Source organism: Amblyomma maculatum, chromosome 3, assembly GCF_055883805.1.
Source record: "Amblyomma maculatum isolate TAMU_Amacu chromosome 3, ASM5588380v1, whole genome shotgun sequence".
Classification (NCBI taxonomy): Eukaryota; Metazoa; Arthropoda; class Arachnida; order Ixodida; family Ixodidae; genus Amblyomma; species Amblyomma maculatum.
Window position 1 is genome coordinate 154,500,153 of NC_139346.1, and position 24,013 is coordinate 154,524,165.

At 46.2% G+C, this 24,013-nt stretch overlaps 1 protein-coding gene across 2 annotated transcripts in view; it reads right to left on the reverse strand.

Annotated features, from left to right (window-relative positions):
- Rbp (RIMS binding protein) overlaps positions 1–24,013 on the reverse strand; it is a 375,020-nt gene that overhangs the window by 79,304 nt on the left and 271,703 nt on the right. For both annotated transcript variants that reach the window (XM_084598275.1, XM_084598276.1), the window contains exon 7: positions 458–547. In XM_084598275.1, the coding sequence (XP_084454401.1) occupies positions 458–547 (90 nt within the window). The remainder of the gene's footprint in view (positions 1–457; positions 548–24,013) is intronic.

A 24,013-nucleotide genomic window follows, 5' to 3' on the forward strand; every position in this document is an offset into this window, starting at 1 on the left:
AGGGAAAGGCGCGGTAACTGTTTCATTTGTTTTCTGTGGACACCTTAACCACGCCGTAAGGGAAGGGAGGAAGGTGGGAGCGAAAGTGGAAAGAGAGAAAGAGGAGCCGTAGTGGAGGGCTAAGGAGTAATTTCGACCACCTGGGGATCTTTAACGTGCGCTGACATCGCACAGCACACGGAGGCCTCTTCGTTTCGCCTCCATCGAAACGCAGCACCGCAAGTGAAGGTACTCCGAATTCCGATTGCACAATGAGCGAGGCAGTCGCGAGCGAAGGTAACCAATAACACACCGAAGCTATGTTTGCGTCACTCCTGATACTGTTTGCCGAAGAGCGGCTCTAGAAATTGCGGCAAGGGGGTCCGCGTGCCCCTAGTCGTCCTTTCGGTGCCACGTGCCACGCTCCCTTTCATCGATCGCTGCACGAGCAGCCTGAAGGTGCGTGTGCGCTACTGACCGTCCGTAGCCGGGCGACTTCCTCCTCGAGGGTTGCGTTCTGGGCCTCGACCTCGATCTTCTGCTCCAGGGCTTCAAGCAGCTGCCGCTCCTGCGAATGTAAAAGATGCAAGCATTCAAGGAAAGGGCGCGGGTCGGCGTTGTAGGCTGCCGAAAAGAGAGAAAGAAACAAACAAGGCTAAAATTAAAGAAAAAAACAAGAATGAAGAAAGGAAAGAGATAAGAAAGAAAGTGAGAATGAAGGAAAGAAGAAGAAATAAAGGAAGAGGAAAAGAAAGGAAGAAAGCCGTTCTTTACCAGCGGGCACTATACACGCGATACAGAACTCTAATTACGTGCTAATACCAACGGAACAAGATCTGGGCCCGCTTGCACAAAATAATCTTAAGACTGTCTTAGCTAAGTCCAGACTTAACTGGAGTCTAAAGAATAGGCCACTAGCATGGCCGCTTAAGACTGGAGTCAAGACTGGGCTTCAGCCCTGACTTGAATAAGTCGCTTGTATGATTACGACTCTAGTGCTGTCTTGGTTAAGACACAAGGACGCCAGGTGTCTAAGTAGAGAAATTAGGGAAATACAGGGATGCGCTGGCACTGTCCCTGCTGTACGATTTACACACTCCGTCAATTTTTCGTTGTGTAAAATCCGTGCCATCGCTTTTTGCGGCTTAAGATTGTGTTACGAGGAAAAAGGCCCCAAGTGGTTGCTGAGGCCGTTCTGGGAAGCCACTCTGGTGAACATGAACCCGAAGCGTTCGACGTTCGGAACACGAGCCGTCTTAAATAAGCTTGGTCTTTCTAAAGACACCATTTAAGTCTGGACTTAGCTCGGACTTTATCGTGCAAGCCGGCCCTGGTTAATTCGATATTCCGGTTTATTCAAGCCGACGGTACGGCCCTGCAATGTGAAGTAAAAATGAGGCTCCCGCATCAGCGCCAATACCGCTGAGCTACAATTCCGCGCAAATAATGTGGTAATTTAATGCGTATATATAGTTAAGACAATCGGTAGTCAAGTAATAAAAAAAGACTATGATATCAGTTCATCCAAAACTGCGTAAAAGCTAGAAGTACCACATGTGACGTAAAAGAAGAAAAGGCGACTGAGAACAAAACTGAGAGAGACAATTGTTAAGTTAAAGAAAAATTCGCAAAACAAGTTAGCGCCCACTGATTAGTGGTGTGTGAGGTCCTCATCAGCTTACGTCCCGTTCTTAAGGCGAAATTCCTATCAGATCCATGACGCGAAAATTAAGGCTCGCCTTAATAAATAACGCAATGTGGCGCTGCTGGCGGCTTGGACAGGAAGCCCATGATTCAGTAGGCACTGAAATGAAGAATCAGGTTTGAGTTTACACGCAATGAAACGGCCATAAATGATCGAATTAGAACGTAATCGGAAATCGGAATAAATGCGCACGCTGCCCTTTTATAACTCATGTATAGCATACTGCGAAACAAAAGCCAACCCAATAAACACGACTACAGAAAGGACGAAGAAACCGCAAAATGTTATTGATCATCAGGCAAGTTCAGCATAATAGAAAAGGCGACAACGCATTGAGATATGCGGAGAGTAGAGCGGGGTTGCAAAATTACTAAAATTGTACACCGTTCAAACATGCGCATCACTAATACATGTTCGGAGGTCAATGCTTGATTTTACACGCACGGTGACTTTTACTTTTTACACGCACGGTGACCGTTTTAGAAATTGTTTCCTTGCAAAAACACACACAAAAAAGAACTAATCACGAAGCAGCCACGTTTACGAATTTGAGACCTCTGCGTCTATAAGTATGTGCTGCTGCAACTGTGTGACAGTGATTGCACACGAACGTGATCCGCTGTCTTTAGGCGCAGTTTCTTGCAATGCTGATATTTATGGCGTGCATTTCACGCACTGCGTATGAAGAAAGGACATAATTTTGGCTGAGAAAGCATTTTCTTTCTTTATATTCAGAGCCTGACCCGCAGTCAATGGTAATGTAGTCGGCTATATGAAAGGAAAAAAAATTCTGTACAGCCCGCATTTATACTCAGTACAGTGAACTCAAAGTTCCAAGTTTTAAACATGTCTAGACCGATGACTGCATACCGGAGTTCGCGGTGCTCTTTTATACGTGAAAGCGTATTAATAAGTAATAATAATAGTGGACAATGTTTCCCAACTGTACAAAAATTGTCATTTCCTTCTGATGCTGAGCATTACTGAAAATAACGTAGCCAGCCGGCAGTTAATGAGAAAGCAAACGAATGTCCACCTCTGGAGCAAGATCCCTATCTTGGGATTAGTTATATTTTGGCATGAATTCAAATTGATCAAAGCCTGTATATATCTCCCTTTTAGTTATTTACTGCGTCTCTCATAGCCTGAGTCGCTTTGGGACGTTAAACCCCACAAACCAAACCAAAATCAAAACATCAGGAGTGCAATGCACTAACACAATGCATTCAACTAGGTAGAAAGTAAACGTGAATATAACAAATATTGCCGGCTGTAAAAAAATAATTGCTTAAATTTAGTTATTTTCCGCGAACTTGTAAGGACTGGAACGTTCTTTCAGATTCTGCTGTTCGATCTTCATCATTATGTGAATTTGTACGATATTTAGAAAATCTCATCTATGGCACCAGCACAGGGCGATGAGGTCATATTGCTGTTGTGTAAGATGGCTGTTGTTCCGATTTCTGTGTGATGCATTTTTGTTTTGTTTGTGCGTGTATTCAGAGACGATTTTTGATTGACTACTGATTTTTATTGTGTTCTGTATTGCTCTTTTTTTTGTTTCGTATTTTCCCCTCCTGTTACAGCCCCTTTTGATGGCTGACAGTATTAATAAATGAAATGAAATGAAATAAAATATTGCGAGTACTTTTCATAAAAAAGGGCCCCTCTTCAGGCCCTAACCGGTTGATCTTGCAGAGAGTCAAAGACATGCCACTGAAAGGTGCTGAGACCTAGCCACCGCCGAGCATATTGCGAGGAACAGAAGAGAAAATAAACTACGATGTATTGGATCTCCATTCACCACTCTGTAATATTACTTCGAGGTGCACAGTTAGAGTTTCTGGACGCCCAAGACGCCCGCTTCTCGCAACACTCTGAATACAGAGATGGTGGGAATGAGCATCTTCACTGGGGAAGATTTGCTTTGTGCGAGAGTTGCGCCAGCATTACTCAGAGCGATACGTTCCAATTAATTCCATTTAGCTTTGCTGAAGCGAAATATCCAGGCAGAGGTCCTCAGAGTCCCATAGAAGTCGCTCCTACTTTGATCAGCAAAATAAGCTCTGCCAGCGAAGCGCCGTGCTATGGTTTCGCACGTACCCACTGGGGGCGAAATTGTTCCCGAGATGGCTTTATTCGATGGTGAGTTAACGTTTTATTGCCCCCACTAAACCAGTTCGCAGGACACGGCGCGCAATTGCCGTCGCCATATATATATATATATATATATATATATATCCGACCTAAATGCGGTCTTTGGTCGGACGTCTTTATAGGCATGAAGGCGGAAGATGAGCTGGAAAAAAAGTTACGCTAGACACGTATTTCTTTATGTTGTTTGCTTAGCTTTGGCCTTAGACAGGGAGATATTAATGAAAAGTTGGGCAAACTTAACGCAACTGAAGGGATATAGCGTTGAGAAAATAAAGGGTGAAGAGGGGTTTATTGGGGGTTATTCGGAGGACTGGAGGCGACGACCGGTGACACAAGACGATCGTAGAGCGAAGCACAATATCGTCCGAACAAGACGGTCCGAGCTCTCAGAGCGCGTGCCAGCTGATCGGAGTCTTCATCGTCGATAGTGTCGGCGCTGTACCATCTTCTTCCTCACAAGGGTTTCTTTACGGAGCACATAATTAATGTTTAGCGGTTGTACGCAGGTGATTCCAAGTAATTTATTTTGCAGCAGTTAGGCATAGCCCCCCCTTTCGGCAACATACTTGGGCAGTGCTTACCTGCATTTCAGAACAACCCTTTAAAAACGTATATATGAGAGTGAGAGAGCCTGTTGTGACATCCAGGAAAGTGGCACCCTCAGTTCTAGTCTTGTCATATATATACATGCACCAAGATATCGAGTAAGGCATGAAAAAAAAAAGTGCTTAGGAAACGTTATTGCGGATTTCACTACGCCAGCGATTTCTACGGCACACAGCTCCGAAGCGTTAAATACGCGCTGCCGTCACGGAGCATAAGAAAATGTTTGCCTTACCGCCCGCTCCCGGTGTGAACAGCAGACAGACAGGTACAGTACTTAACATCCCCAATGTTCAATTGCATAGAGCCCACTGAGCTATTCTTAGTGCAATGAAAAGAAGTTCGCGTGCTAGTTACATAGTAACAGATTCAAGAGAATTATGAGAAAAAAAAAAAAAAAACAACGAATAAACTCAGCACATATTCTTTGGCGATTGGAAAAAAGAAATTCACGAAATTCATACTAGCGACGGGCAGTACTAAGGTACAATCAATTTATATATATATATATAGGAGAGATTCTTTGGGCTCGATTGAGAACACGTGCGAAAGAAAGTCATACGTGGTGAAGAAAAAGATAATGTATTTGACGTTTCGGCTGCGGGACCGGCCGTCGTCTGCCAACGAAGGCCGGTCCCGCGGCCGAAACGTCAAATATACCCCCCCCCCCCCCCCCACACACACACACACACACACATACGCACGCGCGCATGTACACATACATGGGGTGGCGCAGTGGTTTCGGCAATCGACTCTGCGTCCAAGGATGCGGGATCGAATCCCAACCTCGGCGGCCGCTTTTCGATGGAGGCGGAAAGCAAGGCGATCGTATGCTGTGTGATGTCAGGGCCCGCTAATGAACCCCAGATGATCGAAATTTCCGAAGCCTTCCACTACGTTGTCTCTCCCAGCCTGAGTCGCTCTGGGACATTAAACCCCACCAAACCAAACCAAACCAAACCAAACACACCTAATGTTAGGACTTCGCCTACTGCATCTGTTAGGGTAATAAGCAAAAGTAAATTACAGAAATAATGACATTATCCAGCGAACTACATTTGGATACAACTCAATAACGAACTGGCAAATGTTCCACAAATAAAACCTTCGAGCCAATGGCGTCGACTAATTATTATTACGTCGCCTAATTATTAATTATTGTAATTATGTAATTATTATCCTTAACCGTTCGTGGCTTGTAAGTGCAAGGACATTAACTGCAACAGCATCACAATCGATCGATGTCATTGGCTGGAGAGGGGCACTCGAAGCTGCGTTTTTCAATGGTACCGGACTACAGTCTAATATTTAAAAAATACGCGGTTCTTAAATCCTGTGGCACTCGCAGGTAACTCCTACCTTAGCCTCCATTTCAGTCTCCTAGTTCCCTGGGAAAAGAACCAGTGGCGTGACGTCATAAATCCAGCCGTGAGCCAGCTGCAGATGGGTCGCCGCAGCGGACGTCCTCATGGAGACGCAGGTAGCGCACGTGCGGCTACTTCCACGACACTTCGAACAAAAGAGCCAAAATGCGTCCCTCTTTCCGCTTCACTCCTCATTCGAGTCACGAAAACTGAATAATGCGCACGACGTCTGGCACCACCACCACCACAGCCAACGTGTGGCCTCGTGGACGTGACTGCTTTCTTCTGTTCCTCTGCTTTCGTCACACAAAGCCTTTTTTGCTATAGGCAGTCGCGCCCCTCTAGTCACGAACAACAAGAGAGGGACCGATAAACAAACGGGACGTTCCGGTAAAGGAAGCAACGCTGGACACTAACGACCGGTGTCCGCCGCTGTCTGCGCTCGGGTTGCGAAGCAAAATAGACTTCCTACCAATCCAATCTAGCGCGTAGACCAACTTTCCTTTATAGAGACTCGGTCGTTTCAATAGCCTAGTTTGACCATGCAAGCACGCATGTTTGTGTGCGTTTCGTTGCACGTGTCCTCACGTGCGCTTGGCGTTTGCGAGTAATATTTTTCTTCGACCAGGGAACTCACCTTTTGCGATCTCAGTGCGTACATGGTTCCGCCTTATCGTCTGAGCAGTCACAAATTCAGCACCAGTTGAGTTCGAGAAAATCTCTTTTTAAAAATTGTGGGGTTTAAGCATGGCTTGAACCTAGTGACAGAGTGAAAGCTGTTAGTGTTGCAGCTAATTTTTGTGCAGACACCTGGATTAAATGTGGCGCCGTCGCAAAGTTCGAACGAGCCTTTTGTCCTACAACTCGCTTTGTCGTTCGCCTCTACCAACTGCTGAGTTTCTGTCTTCTTCTTCTTTTTTTCCCTTTTCTTCTTGCTCTTGTCCTTCTTTTACTTCTTCCTTTTTTATTCTTCTTTTTCTTTTCTTCTTCGTCTTCCACGGTGCCACAGTACCACAACGACGGCTCGAAAACCTACCGTAGTGCAACTTTTACTATAAAATGCAACTATCCCCTACCTCAGCAACGCCCTTTAGGCTTGGAGGAAAGAATTAAAGAATGAATACTGGTTGCTCTAGGTGTTTTCCCTGGCAAAAAAAGACGCAGGTAACACGCAGCTCAGTTGGCGTTAACACGAACCCATATACGTCCACCGGCATTTCCGTTACTCGCCGCAAGCCTCCGTTGCTATTAACCAAGGAACATTGGCTGATTTCGAGCTACTCGCCCGCATTTCCTTACGCTTAGTTCATTTTGTCCTGACGAGCCTCGACCACTTCAGGCATCCTGTCCTCCGTTACGGAAACCCCGAGTTTCCTCAAAGTAAACGCAATGTTGCGCGCTATACGCTCGGCCTTTAAGACCGATAACAAGGGAGAGAATCAGAGAGAAAGGTGGAAACAATAGCGCTGAAAGATGGAAACGCTTGAGCGACGATGCAAAAGTCCGGGACTGGGGGCGAAGAGACGGCGCGAAAATAACGTGGCACATAGACCTGTGCCCTCACCGAAACGAGGAAGACGGGGTGGGCAGAGTAAAAGGGAGAACTACACGGGCGAGGGAGGAGAAGGGGCTGATGCTCCTTTCACTTTCCCTAATTACTGGGAGCAGCGATGCAAGGTGCACGGCCTCCGCAGACAAAAAGGGAAAGCCGAGAAGGAGAATGTCGAGGCGGCGTGTCGCTAACGCCGCTGCCGGCACCGCGTGCCCTACCTTGACATATTATTTTACCCAACACTATCCGCTTCCCTATAGTATTGTTTCGCGCTTCTGCTTGAAGCAGTCGCTTCCGAAAAGTCAATGTTATCGCGATATTAAAACGACTCTTGCGAGCCAATCTCATAGGCAGCGTTAGGGGAGGACGGCTCCCTAGGGCCGCGCACGAAGACGCGAAGCCTATCAAGTTCTTTTCTCAAGAGTGGGGGAAGCCTGAGATGTGGAGAGTAAACTCTTCCGTAACTTGCGCATTAACTGCCCCCTGAGTAGGGAGAGACAATGACGAATAAAGTTGAATCACTCGAAACAAAGCGGAATGAAGGGAACGCAAGTAAATTGCTGTGAGCCAGACAGTGAATTTCCCCACTACCTTCCGCAGAGATCGAGACAAAGACGGGAAAAGAAAAATAGATACACTGTATTCTGTTCTTCTGAAGTACAAAACGGAAATACAAAACAAGAAACGCAAGGCTGGACTTTTAAGAGGAATGTGGGCGTGAAATGAGACACCGAGACACACGAGGTAATGAGCACCCTAGGGTGGACAGCGAAGAAGACAGCAATGAAAATGAGAGCTTGTTTAAAAAAATAGACAAAAAGACGAATCACGGGACAAAAAGGAATAAGTACTTGGCTGCAGGGTGTGCCAGTGCAGGCGGCAAAGAAACACGAAGCCACTGTGAAACGAAAATAAACTTTTTTTTTTGTACTAACGAAAAGCGGACGTGTTGCAAGCTGCAGTTACGCACACGAAAGTTCATGCGTGACTTCATCCAGGCTTTTAAAGCTGTGAGCGGCAGTTATGCTCTATTTCGGGGCTCTGCTGTTATTTTTACGGACTCAGGGACGCAGTAATTGTCGACGCGCCAGGTGACGGTGTTGAGAAAAATAGCGCTTACTAAAAGTAGACCAGGGGGACAATGCAGCAGGCAGCGGCCACTTTGCGGAACATTTTTTCAACGCGCACTTTAAGCAACGCACCCGCTTTCTCGCCCCCCCCCCCCCCCCCCTACTTTAAGGCTTAATGGAAACGTCGATACGGCATGGGAAAGAGGCAGTGCCACCTTTAATGCCGCCGAGGTGGTAGGCATAGGTATACCACCGGTCTTTCGGCAACGGCAATCGTTCTTTTTATCCTGCATAGTGATATTGACCATGTTAGGGGACGTCACATGATTGGGGTCTTGTCAGCGGTTTTGGGGAGAGAGAAGCAATACTTTAAGCCGAAATTAACAGCCGTCAATCTAAGTAGAAGCCACAAACAAACAAACAAACAAACAAACAAACAAACAAACAAACAAACAAACAAACAAATACTAATTAGCTAACCCACCAATAAACAAGCAAGAAAACAAACATGACCCGAGCTAACTAAACCAAAAGGGGAAGAGAAATATTATTTACGCCTCCTATTGGAGCTCCGCTAAACTTTTACTCAGCCTACACGTGGAGCTACATGGTACTCTGCCTACTCCGGAGCTCTAGGGGCTTGGATGTCTCCTGCACAAAAATGCAGATATCGCATCCGGGATTAATCTCACCACCTTGGGCCTATCTGCGAACCGCCACAACCGCATGGACATCGCAGGTAGAGGGGGATGGAGAACGGGGCTAGACAATAAACCCGCAAACGCGGTAAGCGCGCAGCATCCGTCGCTCGCGCCTCATTTTCTTTTGTGTTCGGGGCCTGTCTATCGGAACAAGGAGAAGCGCCGGGCGGTGCCAGGGTGTACAGAGGACAACATCGTTATCATCCAGAATCGGGACAGCCTTTTGCCGCGGCTGGCGCCGGAAACGAGCTACCGCAATTCCATCTTTCCGTTTTCGCTGTCGCTTCCTGAGTCCTACTTCCGTCGTTCCCTTCCCCTCTTCTTCCCTTCACTGCCCTCTCCGCCGAACAATGCCAAGGCGTACTCCATGTACTGGCACGCTCCCCCTCTATTGGCCTCCCCAATCGTTACGTGAGTCAAGCGAAAAACGCAGGAAACGGAGAAGGCTTCCCCACTACGTCGTCCTAGCACGCCGGTCTGTATGTTTATTAGCGACCTCCTTTTTCGCTATAAGCCCCTCCCCAACCCGACCCCTTGCTGCTTTGTGACAACCGGTCAATTTATGGGCATTACCTTGTTGTGGTTGGCGCAATCTATCTCCACTTACCAGAAGGTAAACAGCCAATCAGGATGTAGGCCAAAATGAGAGGAGATTACCTGTTTGTTTCACAGTCAGGGCAAATATCTGGACAAAAAATAAACAAACTAGAGCGCGCAACCATGTTTAGGGCTTCATCATACCTGCACTAAGCAGAGTGCTCTTCGTTCCTCTAAGCCAAATGCCTGGTGAGGCTGAATAGTAAAAGTTTGAGGAAGAGGGTAAGAAATGGTTGCAGCTACGACAGATAACACGCTCGGCCTACTGTTGCCCTGTATAGATATCGACAGTGACAGAGGACCGATAATGGGATAGAGGAAGGGAGAGGATGAGAAAGAGAACGCGGGCAACTGCCGGCGCCTCTGAGCAGAGCCAGCTTTTGTGGATCGGGGTCTTCATATAGAAGGTGCGACGCGTCGGCAGTGTGAACGCGACACGCTCCAATCAGTAGCACATTCCATCAAACATATTCTTCAAGAATAGCTGCCTGAGTGCCACTGTATTTCAGGAATATGCTTTTCCGGGAGCTACAGCTGCGGTGCAAGAACAAACAAACAAATAACAAACAAACAACTAAATAATTAGCCAAATGAGCAACTAAGATTTTGAAAAGTTATGATAAATAAATTACTGAATAAAACATAACCCTGAATCTAACCCTCTCGTAGCCATTCGTCCGAACTGAGCACTTTTCGCAGGACTAGGGGTGGGAGCGGAGTTGAAAATGCTTCCAGAAGGGAGAGTGGTGGTCGAGCGCAGAGGCTTATAGAACGTTTTGTTCTCTTGTGTGCTGGCTGTGGCTACGCTCGACGTTCGTGGTCGCCACTTCTTCCTCGATGCATCCATTCGCTGCTTCCCTGCGGCGTTGCGCTGGCGCCTACCACCAAGGTCGCTGTTTGGCACCATTGGTTGAGCATATGTTTTATTAAGTTCGTTCCTTTTCCTACACGGCGCCACAGAGATGCCCCTTGTTACGCCTCGCCCAGACGGCGCCGCTTCTGACAACTGCTGCTCCTGCCGTCGCCTCAGCCAATGACTTTTCCGCCCTCTCCTCGACCCCGGCCGTGCTTCATGCCGTCTTCTTAGCAGCTCTTGGCGCGCTGCCCACATTCGAATTGGACGACAACTCGCATTCTTTTTTTTTTGTCCTCGATTGAAAAGAGCGTTTATTTTTGTTTTATTTGAGATTTTCAATTTTTAGCGCATTACTGCAGCCCAGTGAGCCTCCTCTTCCTTCCTTCTTCGTGGATTCTTCTCTCTTTACACTATTCTACGCTTCCGCGTTCTTTCGACGGTCGGAGCCCTTGTTTTGGTATCCAGACAATCGGTGTACTGGTTCCGTTGATTTCGCGCTCCAATTCAGTGGTTGAAGTTGAAAAGAGTTTTACAGAAAGGAGCGTCGCATAGAACAGGCAACATCGATGCCAATTTTAAATTCCGTCTGCCGGGAACCCACGTAGATAACTAAGAAGAAAGAATATCTCTTTCCGATTTCACTACCACCTTCCTTCCATGCTCTTACGGCGCGGTCCAGGTGTCCGCAGAGAAGTGTGATCGATACGGCGCCTTCCCTTTCCTGTAAACCGGTTATTATTATTATTATTATTATTATTATTATTATTATTATTATTATTATTATTATTATTATTATTATTATTATTATTATTATTATTATTATTATTATTATTATTATTATTATTATTATTATTATTATTATTATTATTATTATTTTATGTGGAACCTATTTTCAAATCATTCTGTTTCTTTCCTTTGTTCGTACTTCAATTTATGCCTGGTATATTGTATTGACATCGTCCAGCCGACGATGCCGGGTCACGTCACACAAACAAATAACTTTATTATTATTGATATTATTAAGACAATGGACACCGCACGGTGCTTTTCCACCGCCTGCCTTCTTGGACTGTACACTGGGCATGACTAGTAGCTGTATATTGCCGGCGAAAACGTTTTGTCATGACCGGGTCTTTTTACGTCGTTGCGGTGCCTATTGCTTCACGAGGCTTAGTGGCTGGTCTTGGAGGTAATGGTGGCGACGGCCCACGGCTTCCCTTAATGCGTGTGACACCAATGTTCGGGGTAGCAATGTCACCAGATACTAGTCAGAACCACGCACGCACAGCCTACAAAATGTTTTGTGTTACCTTGCACAATTATCACTGTTAGACACAACATCATATAGTGCACGTTGTTTTTTTACCAGCTGCCAGGCATGCAGCGAAAGCCCAGTGATCAAGGCTTTCAGCTTCTGCAGTCAGGGTCGCGGGTTACGTGGCCGCGCTCTGATCTGTCAGCGGTATTTGTGGCACAACTTTTCTTTAAGTTATTGTCTTATAGTGTTTGCTTACATTACACGTGCGTGTGTGACGCCAACAGTGACGTATGTGTGACATGGTTTAACCGTACAAATTCGAGTGATGAGCCAGGTGATTTCAGTGGTATACAGAATGAGTGGGGTGAGTGGTGATTCGCGACAGTTGTTGGAGGCTGACTTACGCCATGCCAAGTGGCGTGAACAGCAGTGGGCGAGAACACAGCATCAACGTCATTCACATCTACCATCTAACAAGATAAACTACGCCAAACCAGTACTTTCGCACGTTATACGAGGCTAGCCACGTTAAATCTCTGCATTTGTTAAAATCTTGAATTGGCTTTACGTCTCGCAAAGCTGTCCGTACCTGAGCTCTCTGCATCATTCATAAGTGTGCTGCTTTATTCTTTTCTTACACCCCCATTTCAAAGGTCCGACAACCCCTTACGTTGTCGGTGTGCCGCTTAGGGAAGCCAAATGTAGCTTCCCGCACAGCTTATTAAACTATGTAAAATCACTTTCTTTTCTGTTGAGCGGCAATTTTTCTATAAAATAAAGCTTCCACGTTACGACCTTGGGCGACAACCTTATGCGGATGCACGGATGTAGAAGGCCAAGCATCGCACACACGAGTTAGATCTTTATGTGGAATACGAAAACAAAACAAAACAAAAAAAAAAAGGAGCGAGCCTTACATAGGAGTGACAATAGTTTCCTTACCTCATAATCTATGCCGTGCCTACGGCTCGCATCCATTTCTTCAGCGACATGTCGCAAAGGAAGAAAGCAGGCGCTAGGGAAGCTAGCCCGTCGTCAGACCTCGAGCAAGCGCATTCGCTGCGTGTTCACCCAAAGAAGAGGTCCGTGCTTTGGCTCAGTCGGCAGCGAGTCGGAATAAGGTACCCGTTCCCAGGTACAAGAAAAACGAGAAAAAAATGTGGAACAATGAGAACATACAAAAAAGAAAAGAATAATGCAAACGACATCGAGACGGCAGTGGAGGAGTAAGGCGCGAGCAAAATTTCCGCAGAGGACGGTTTATGGAGCGTCGAGAGAGCGGTTTCACAAAGAAGAAAGAGAAATGAGATTGAGGAGAAATTCGCGACCGAGAACGAAAGCACATGCAGGAGAACCACTTATATGAACAGAGCAAACAGCAGCCAGAAAGCAGTCAGGAGACGGAGAATACGGTCGCGCATTACGGTACGGCAACGGCTTCTCGAGCGCACGACGCAGCCAGGAAGAAACGAAACAAGTCCTGTCGGGAGATAAGAAAGGAGCAGAGTGGAAATAAAAGGGAAATAAAGAATCGGGCGACGTCTCCAGGGCATCGTTGAAGTCGGATAGAAAGGAGGAGAAGAGACGTGGAAGACGACCCGAGGTGGTGAGGACACACAAAAGAAGGCGAAACAACACCGTTCCGTATAAAGCGCTGCTGCCGCTTTGGTTGCGGGGCGGCGTGCGCGCGTTGCGTACGCCTCGTCGGCAATGATACGTCCCTCTACGACCGCAGCAAGAAGAAAAAAAATGAAGCAATCTAACTTTTTTTTTTCGAGTATTGTTGAGGTAACCGGCTTTGTTGTTTTATTGTTCGAATCCGTTTGGTTTTCAGCGCGGCTCTCTGCTATTGCCCCTTTAGTGAAATCCAGGGCAGAAAACGTTTCCAAAAAGCATTCGACATGAAGAGGTAGGGTACACATATACATGTGTGTGAAGGGGTTGTGGTCATGTGTAACACGTCGCACACGACCAACTGAAAGCGGTGTGCATAACAATAATGAGTGGCATGGCTCATGGAACCGCATGTCCCGTGAACTGTCGGCCACATGCCCAATTATGATACCGCTGATCCGGCCACGTAACGATGATTTCATTTCCTACAAGCGATGCACTCTCTGAGGAAGATGACTTCAACAGCTGAAACCTTAGAAAAAAAAAAAGAAAGAACGACAACCTCGCGCGTAATTTTTTGTTGTAATGCAATGAGAAAATTAAAACTGTGGACAAATGCGAATTTCTGTTGACCAGGAAACGAAATGCGCCAGTGAAGCTGCAGTTCAAACACAAGCGAAGAAGCCAGCCCTCAATCAATTTACACTGGACGCACTCTGTCAAGACCTAGCAGTGGATAACAAAAGAAAAAAAAAAAGATGAGACGCTTAGTAGCATTAACAGCATTGGAGATCGTCAAGTGTGAAGGAATTTCAAAGTGGTTAAACATAATGCGCACAAAACGAGAATAACGAAACGGTAAAATAAATCAATATGCTTGTCCACAAATATAATTTGAGATCACAAAAATAACTTTGCACTTAACGTTTTCAAATACAAACCGCTTAGGAAATACAAAAGCATGGCTCCATTCATGCGGTGTTGATACCCAGAGGATAAGTATGTGTGCTATCTGTTTTTCTAATTTTCTGAGCACTTTTCGCAATGTACGGTGCTTATTTGCTGTATATCGCTAAGATAAAAACGTAAAAATGTTGTGATAGACCATAACCAATAGTGAGATTTCTTGTGCAACCCGGAAATTAGCAAATGTTCACCAAAAAATATTTTGGAGTGGCTCTGTCGCATTTCACTTCACACCAGCAACGGAGTGTGGCGGTGCTTGCAAACGAGAATTGTCATGATGCAAAATAATATTGAGGAATGGTACTGAGTTAAAGCTGAAAGCAAGGGGTATGCACAGCGTTCACAATGATTAGGTAAAGTAACAGTAGATTAGAACGCTATGATGAGAGCGCTTGCGCTTGACAGCAAATCTCAAAAATATTCTGCCTGTAAAGCGTGCACTGCCACTGCATTCCTTATGCTGCAATGAAGCCAACTTTACAAAAAGTTTCAGTTAGACGAATAATAAAAAGTTGGCTTCATTGCAGCATTATAAATGCAGTGGCAGTGCACGCTTTACAGGCAGAATTTTTTTAGATTTGCTGCCAAGGAAAGGATTTCTTTTCGCTCAATGATAGAAGTATTGGTCAAAAGTGCTCGAGCATGCAGCCCTAGAGGACAAATCGTCGTTAAACCTGTCAGGCTCCAGCCTGGTAGGCAGGAAGTAGGAGAGGGGGATTGACCTAGGTTGTCTTTGCTCTCGGGCCGTCTGGTTGAGTGAGGCAGCTCGGTCGAATTCATAGTCAGCAAAACGGGACAAGGTAAAAAAAGAGAAAGGCGCGACCCAGCGGCGTGCTGTGTCTTTGTGTTTCCACCCGCTCTTCAGTATGATTATTTTCTACATGCCTACAAAATACATTGTTTAGAAAGACGTCTGCCACCTATATTGCCGCATGCTTACAAATCCCAATTGTAATGAACGTACTAATCAAGAATACGACGGAGACGCCCCTAAACAAAACGTTTAGAAAGAGCTTGACTTTGACATCTCCACACGTTTATTAATTCCGATTGAACGTTTCGCGCCATGCTACACACTGGAATAAGCAGGTACGTGTCTAAGCGGTGCTCGAGTGTGCTGATCGAGCCAGGAAACGAGCCTGACACTAACGCAGCAGCTGTAACTAGCTGCCTGGAAGCATCTCGTGACTAAACTTGCACCTCTCTTTGCTAAGGTGACACTCCTATAAGGAGGACCGTAACCCGCTATGAGCGGTGGCATCGTCATCGTGAATACATAGGGAACCCTTGTGTCCGCATGCTGTCATAAGAATGCTGGTCTCATGCCAAAGAGACGCACGCGTAAGAGCGGGAGTTTGCAAACAAAGACAATGCCTTTGTAGAGAGGCTGTAGTACAATGGCAATAACATTGTCGAGAGCACGCAGTAATGTGGTCCAGGTGAGCTGAAGGGAACGAACTCACGAGAACAACAAAAGCGTAGTGTAGTACCCCTATCTCTGTGAATACTTTGCCCCAGGCGCGGACAAATATATCACGCATCTTAGGGCGCCCCTGGCATGAGCAGCGCCGTCGTCGACTTCGGCGTAACGGTAGGCAGATATAGGTGGCTGCAGGGCCTAAAATTCCGTTCGGCTTCCCGCAAACTGCCGTAGTCGTCCGGAAAACAGACGTCAGCGACAGTCTGGTGAATGACAGCATGGGGATCCTGACGTATCCCTTAATGCTGTCGAGTCCTGAACTTAGTGATTTGGTTTATCTGATTGGGGCTCAACGTCCCAAAGCGACTCATACCATTAGTGACGCTGTGATGGAGGGTTTCAGAAATTTTGACTATATCCGCTTCCTAAACGTGCACTGACACCACGCAGTACACCGGACGCCTTGCTGTCCTCTTCCATCGAAAAGCGGCCGCCGCGGCCGGTACTGCTGCGGTGCATGGAGAGTTATGTGGGCAGCATCGGAAGAGGGGTAGGTTGAAGTGCGAGGTGAAAAACGGAGGAGGAGGGTAAGCGGTGGGCTGCTGTGAACGAAAAATCGCGAGGAAGCTTTCGGCATGTGGGAGTTGACAAGTAAAATGGATGTAGGTATGGAGGTAATACAGATTACTACCCGGATGTACAACCGCCAACTTTTCAGCATCTTAGAGGTCGAAGCTGAGTGAAAAGGCCCTAAAGAGCCATAGCGCTGGTTAGTAAAAGGAAATTGTGGTGAGCAAAACCGTCGCACAAAGAGGAAACCAAGAAAAAAATTGTGCAGAATTCTCATGAACAATGGCAGTGTTAAGTTTGTTAAATAGACCCTTTTTTTTTGTCAGACAGGCAGAAAAATAATAACGCAAATACATGAGAACTTGACAATAAGAAAAACACATTGGACAAAGGGCCTGCCACATAATTCTCGAAATCCACCTTGACGTGATTCTCGAATATCGAGCTAGAAACGTTGCTAGAACATGCCTGCGCGGCTCTAGGCCACGCAGGTGTGTTCGTTGAGTTTGATTACAGCGGAGATTTATATCTATGCTGGTGGTCTTTCACGTTGTCTGATATCTTACAACTGTATGTTAATGAGCAGGTGTGATATAATAAATATACAAACTAAAAGCTTCTTATTAATCGACTTTGTAAGTACATGCAAGTGAATCAGGATTCGCAAGGGGAATCGGCAAAGGGCAAAATCAACGCCGTCACATTATACCCTAAAAGCGTGGAACTTACGCGTCCTCCCCATTTCTTTTATCTATGAAATGCCAAAACTGAGAGTCGTCATCCGGGCACCTAAAGAGATTGAGCGAGGTCTAACGAGACGAGTTTTTCACCCTCGTACAGGATCAGCATACAAAGGCTAGGTGCTGCCCAAACGCTTTAAATTACTGTTTTCCTGTTTCCAATTTTTTATTAATGTTTTGGAGACGTCAGTCAGGCTGTGCACTTAAAATACGCTGAACTTTAATTTGTTCTGTATAATAACGCCGCCCAAAAAGATATGTACATGGCGACAAACAGTTCATTATTGTCTGGTGGCTGTCAGCAGCCTTTGAAAGAGGGTCAAGATGGGCGCTCTAGGGTTACAGGGCCTGGCGCTGCGCGGAACAACGGCTTTTGCGCTGTTCCTAAGAATGGCGCCACGGTCCCATGCCCATAACCATTTTATGCTTACATTAACTCTAAATTAAGGAAACGGAATTAATTTTTTTGCCTTGAAGAAAAGTTAAGCAGAAGTCTATACACCTTAAGCTATTGCCATTTGTGGCAATTTTATTGCAAAGGGTACGAATCACGATAAGTAACAACGCAGACGCAAAAGCGTGCACACTATATATCATTTGACTCCTTGGTGACTGGGTAGGAAGAGAGAAAAAAAGTGTTCCTCCTTTAAACGTTGGCGTGGCCGCTACATGACGTCCACTGCAATGTAAGCGAATGACAAGAACGATCCAAGCGTTGGCTGACCCGCGCAAAGACGGCTGTCCTGTCGTCACACACGCTCAGCATACACGCTCATTGTTTGCAGTAGATTCAAGGCGGCCCAGTGCAAAGCTTTGTCAAGGAAGAAGCCAGCGTGGGCACCATTACTGTGCCCGGTAATTTCGGCTCGTCCGACGGTCCTCCCGATTGAGGAACTCGGGACATCACTGCAAACGGAACAATGACTGGTCTTTGAAGACTGCAGTGCATACAAATGCGGGGAAAGAACCACAGCCGCCGCCAAGTAGAAAGAAAAAGTGCCTGCGAGAAAAGAGAGATGGCCCACACAACAGAAAGCCTTCAGAAGACTGGATACGTCATTCCTTAACGGATGGTTTATGTCTTAACAACCAGCGTCATTACTATTTTGTTATTCGCCAACATAAGACACAGGCAAATGAAAGCTGAAAAGAAGGCAGTATTCAGCAATTCGATATCATAGGCAAAAAAATATTTTTCGTTCGTGCTGAAAATGAAACTTCTCTTTGATGCGTTCAGTAATTCTGTGCTCCAACACAAAAAAGCTATTCGCGGCTTTTGGGAATCACATTGAGAGCGTTGAGCACGATAAAAATGAGTGAATCTACTTTACGCATTGAAAACTAACAAATTTATACCGCTGTTAGAGTGCCGCTACTACTTTTGATATAGAGGTCACTGAAAAGCTAAAAAAAAGTGCTGTGAATTCTAAAACTTCGAAATTTATGCCAAGATACTGCCAAGATTTATAGCAATTTAAGCGTAGGGACTTTCTGAATCACAGAAACTTGCAAGATATCTCCCGTTTCGGCGGACATAATAGGATAAAAGCATAGGGACGAGATTTCTTTATTAATTTAACCAAATGCTTTGTGGGCGAGGATAATGTTTCCACGCTGTGTTTCATGCGCTTTCATGCGCCTTTAGAGGCGTTCGTCGGTCATGCGGTGACTGCCCAGCCGTTCTTTGTCTCTTGCTTCCATTAAGTAGCCTGCATTCACGCACGGAATAATGGATAAAGCGAAAGAAATAAACCTGCGTTTCTTCCGTGTTTATAGTTAGCCTGAATTCCCACAGTTTTTACCTTAACAAAAGAAGAAAAGACAGGAATTAATGAATGTAGAAGAGGAGGAAGAACGCAATGCATTTCCTAAGCGGTGCTTGTCTAAATGGGTCAGCGACGGACGAGCGAAGTCAATTATTGCATATCTTCAAGAAACGAGAGGTCCTTTGCTAGAAGACTCGCTAAGCAAGCAACGATAAACAGCATGGACAATGTGAAATCCTGTTACTGGGGAAAAAAAAAAAACAACTATAGAAAGAAAAAGTTCTTTTCGCATTTCCTCCGCTACTGCACACGCTCGTGCTTTCCGCAGTCGGCTCCTTTAGACGACGCTTTCAACTTTCCTCATTACAAGCGATCTCTCTTTGGGCGCCTGTTTGTTTGCCCGGTTCCTTCCAGTTCGTGAAGCGACGGCGAGGCACCGACCGACGCCAGCAAAGCTAAACTGCGGAAACAAAGCTGAATGACGGCTCGGCTCGACAAAGCCCATGCCCTGTTGGTTCCTAAAGGCGCGCGAGGGGGCGGCTGGTAATGCAATTGCGCCGGCCCTGGACGAGGAGGAGGAGGAGAAGAGAGGCTGAACACAACTGAGAATGCCCAACGCTCACGCAGTGAGTTCCGGCCGCTCTTCCTTTCCCAGCATCTTCAATGCCCCTCGTGCTCCGAATTCGCTGGGTCGCTAGCTGGCGGTGCGCTCACCGGGGACAGACAGTGCGGTAACGAGGCAATTAGGGCCACCAGCATCGGCGCAACGGGGTCCACGTTTTATTTATATATCCCAGTGCTTGCAGGCCTTCGTGACAGTAAAGCCGCTAGCCCCAGCTCTGAGCTAGCTGACGAATAAGTTATAGTGGATTCGGCCAATTTAGATATAAGTGAGGGGAAACACGCATTTACCTATTCAGTGCCACCGTTATCACTGCTTCTGCGCGTTCCGCTCATCGCATTTTATTTCCTCCGCCCGTTTCATCCTGGCCTCGTTCCTGACTCATTCATGTGTAAGCGATAAAGTCGATGCCGCTGCTATAAGTGCTTAAATGTGTTTATTCTGGCCCTATGCATGCACGTCGTACCCTGCGTAGAAGCTGTGACTAAAATTATTTACAATCTGTTACAGGTTCCATTTGCTCTAATTGGTGTAACGTGGACCTGCGCAGAAGCTGTAACTAAAATTATTTACAATCTGTTACAGGTTCCTATTGCTCTAATTGGTGTAGAGAGGACAGGGTGCATAGAATTCTAATTGTTAGCTACCTCAACGCATAACCTCCCGAATACGAAGACATATACTTCCATGCTTAGGATGATTCTGCTCTGCTTCGTTTGTTTCTTGGCCCTTAGAGTTCTTATTATTGTTTTTTGTTATTATTGTTGTTTTGTGAAGGATTAATAAGAGGCGGCAGTTAAGAGGGGCTCAAACTCGCGTGCTTATCGAGCAAAGCTAGCCACAGCAGCACATTTACGGTTCAGGGGATATTATTTAGGTAGCCGAAAAGAGGCCATATCGTACAACTTCGCGTCAACTGGCATTTAGTGCGATGCCGAATATATGTGGTCGGTGTCAGCGACACAGTGATGGACCCCGATGACCCGTTCGTCATACGCAGTTAATACGACAGAAGGACACACTGCCCAACCATTTCTTTTGAAGCGGAGGTGTTGGTGTTCACTACGCTTTTTTTTTTCTTTATTGCAATATCAATACTGCGCCAGGTTTCAAGTCGCGTGGTCCCAGCGGAGGCCACACTTGACCTTGAGGAGGAGGAGGAGGAGGAGGAGGAGGAGGAGGAGGAGGAGGAGGAGGAGGAGGAGGAGGGGAGGAGGAGGAGGAGGAGGAGAGAAGAAGACTGGTAGCTTACGCTCTCGCGTCATACTCTTAAAGGATGAGCTAAGTGTCCCCAATAATGTATCACCTTACATTGATAGGGCGTGATAGGGGAATAATATAGCAGGTAAAAGAAGCTTCCGCCATTGCTATCGCTTTTCAACTAGGGTTAACCAGAGTTAAACTTCAACTAATTCTTTATTTAATATTCTTCTAAACTTTTTTCTTAACTGTAACAATTACGGTTCTGGCATCTAATTCAATTCTAAATATGTTTTCACAACTGTTAAAGGCTACAGATGATTTCACAGCTGCAAATCTCTTTTCACGTCGCTTCGTTTCAGGCCGACGTTGACATGCAGACTTAACAAAATATATTTGCCTCTTTAGATCTTCTTCATGTCAGTAAAAACCTTGGTCATATTTAGTTTTATAACTGGGCGCTGTAAGACGCATTGTATCTTGCTGCAAAAAGAAGGGGATCGCCTCTTGAATTCTCATAACACTTCTCGTTTCAGATTGAGCCATAGAAGAAGCAGTCACCATTGTCACGAGGCATACTACATTGCAAGATCCAAGGTTAATTCCCACAACGTGAAGCTCTGCGCACTTCTGAACTTCTTTTTTTCTGAATAAAAATGCCACCCCCGAAACTGAGCGTAACAGAAACTTAGCGTGATTGTGATAATACGGGAAGCATAAGCGGGTGATCAAAAGGAATGTATTGTTGACATTTTCTACTAGTGCTCACAAAAAAAAAAAATAAATAAATAGAAGACCCCGACAGAAAGTAGCATAAGAAAAAGAGGAACTCGCAACTCCGGTACAGCCACGGGTTCTTTTTAAAGCCATTCGAATGCGCACGCACGCACGCACGCACGCACGCACGCACGCACGCACGCACACACACACACGCACACACACACACACACACACACACACACACACACACACACACACACACACACACACACACACACACACACACACACACACACACACACACACACACACACACACACACACACACACACACACACACACACACACACACACACACACACACACACACACACACACACACACACACACACACACACACACACACACACACACACACACACACACACACACACACACACACACACACACACACACACACACACACACACACACACACACACACACACACACACACACACACACACACACACAGACGAAATGAAAATCTGCTGTGTTTTCCAGTCTACTAAAATGGCATGCGATATCACGCTTTGTTTTAACCTTGCTACGACGTGCTAGGGCTGCTTGAGGAGGCGCTTCGACAAGCACTGACTTACAGTGCGCAATATTTCGTCACAATTGACAAACATCTGAAATAGAGCGCAGGAAAATCCTTGATGCAAAATGGCGGGCTTTTAATTGATTATAGATCTCCTTTTTCGCCCACTTTACAACGGCAGCCTCAAAGATCTTTGAATCGCCATCTTAAAGAAATACGAAATTAAATACAAATTTCCACGGTTCAAAACACCCGTCCCATGGTTACGCACGCTTCTGGTAGTATTTGACTTCTCTCCCGAGGGCTGCCATACGTAGTGCTGGACTAAACGATAGTGTAAACCTTAAATGCGTCGGTCTGAAAGCCAGTCAAAAGTTTTAAATGGATCTCCCGGATCAAATTATCTCGTGAGCACATCTCAGCGCTGGTGCTCTACAGGCAGTCATCACATACTGGCGCAGCCCCGCACATCCGTCGCTCCTGTACACTCATATATCAGTTGCCTCAGCTAAACGGTTTAGTTCATGGTTTACCGGACTTAACGTTCCAAAGCGACTCAGGACCGCGGAAGTTTCGTCTGCCTGTAGTTCCTTGACGTGCACTGAGATAGCATAAGTTAAGAAGATCGCAGGGGTTAAGAGGATGCAGTTAGCACAAAACCGGGTTAAATAGAGGATTATTGGAAAGCATTCCTCCGGCAGTCGGATAGTCCTGCAGATGATGATAATATCGCACGGCACAAAGGCGCCTTGCTTTTCGCTTCTATCGAAAAGCGGTGATTGTTGTTGGTTGGTTGGTTCATAGGAAGGGAAAGGCGCAGTATCTGTCACACTTGCTCTGTGGACACCTGAACCGCGCCGTAAAGGGAAGGGATGAAGGTGGGAGTGAAATTAGATAGAGAGAAGGGGGGGGGGGGTAGTGGAGGACTACGGAGTAAATTCGACCACCTGGGGATTTCTAACGTGCGCTGACATCGCACAGCACACTGACGCCACTTCGTTTCGCCTCCATCGAAATGCAGCCGCCGAGGCCGGGATTCGATCCCGGGAACTCCGGCACAGTAGTCGGGCGTCTTACCACTGCACCACCCCGGCGGGGCCGGTGATTGTGGCCAGAATTCGATTCGTGCGTCTTCGGGACCAGGCGCCTTAACCACTGATCCAAAGGTGGGGATTCGCCTGCGCTATATGTAGTCAAGGTTTTAAATACGTGCGATCTAGCCTTTTGAGATCAACTAAGTATATTGAGACTCGTGTAGCCTAGTCCACAGTAGCTGGTTTCATTCTTGAAATATGACAAATTAGTAAACAATCTTCATATTTGGCTTAAACCACGAAGCTTTATTGCATAGGTTGCAGAATATTTAGGAAACGCGCTGAATCAAGGCCTCTTCATATCCTCCTCCTCCTCGCGCCTACGTCATCACACTACGACGGAGCTCTTTCGTCGTCTCCCGTCTCGGCGCATATCCGGGAGGCGGGTGCGAGGGGTGCGAGTGGTTAGTCTAGGTGGTGTTGTTCAGGCTCCAACTGCAGTGCGAGATTTCGCCTTTGTGCAACGTGTGTCGCAAAAGTTTTGCTGATTTGTTTTTAGAAATAAGCACTGGATGAGTGGCGGTGACAGGTCTGCGCTGATGCTGCAGTGTTTTCATCAAGTGTGCACGTTTTGAGAATGCCTGGACATTGCTGTGTACCGTGGTGCCGCGGAAACTATGATGGTGGGGATACAGTGAGAGTTTTCAAGTTCCCATCGGACCCAGTGAGAAGGGCTCAGTGGATAAAAGCCATCCATCGTGCCGATTTCACACCAGGAAAGCGATCGGTGGTAAGGCAAATATTCCTCTTTACTATTTGTTATCGACAACTTTTTTTGCATCATTAACGCTACATAGATACTCTGAGATTATGTGTACCGTGATGCATACCTTAAAAATAACGAGGGACTTTAGCAAGTAAAGTAGTGGAAGGCGAAAG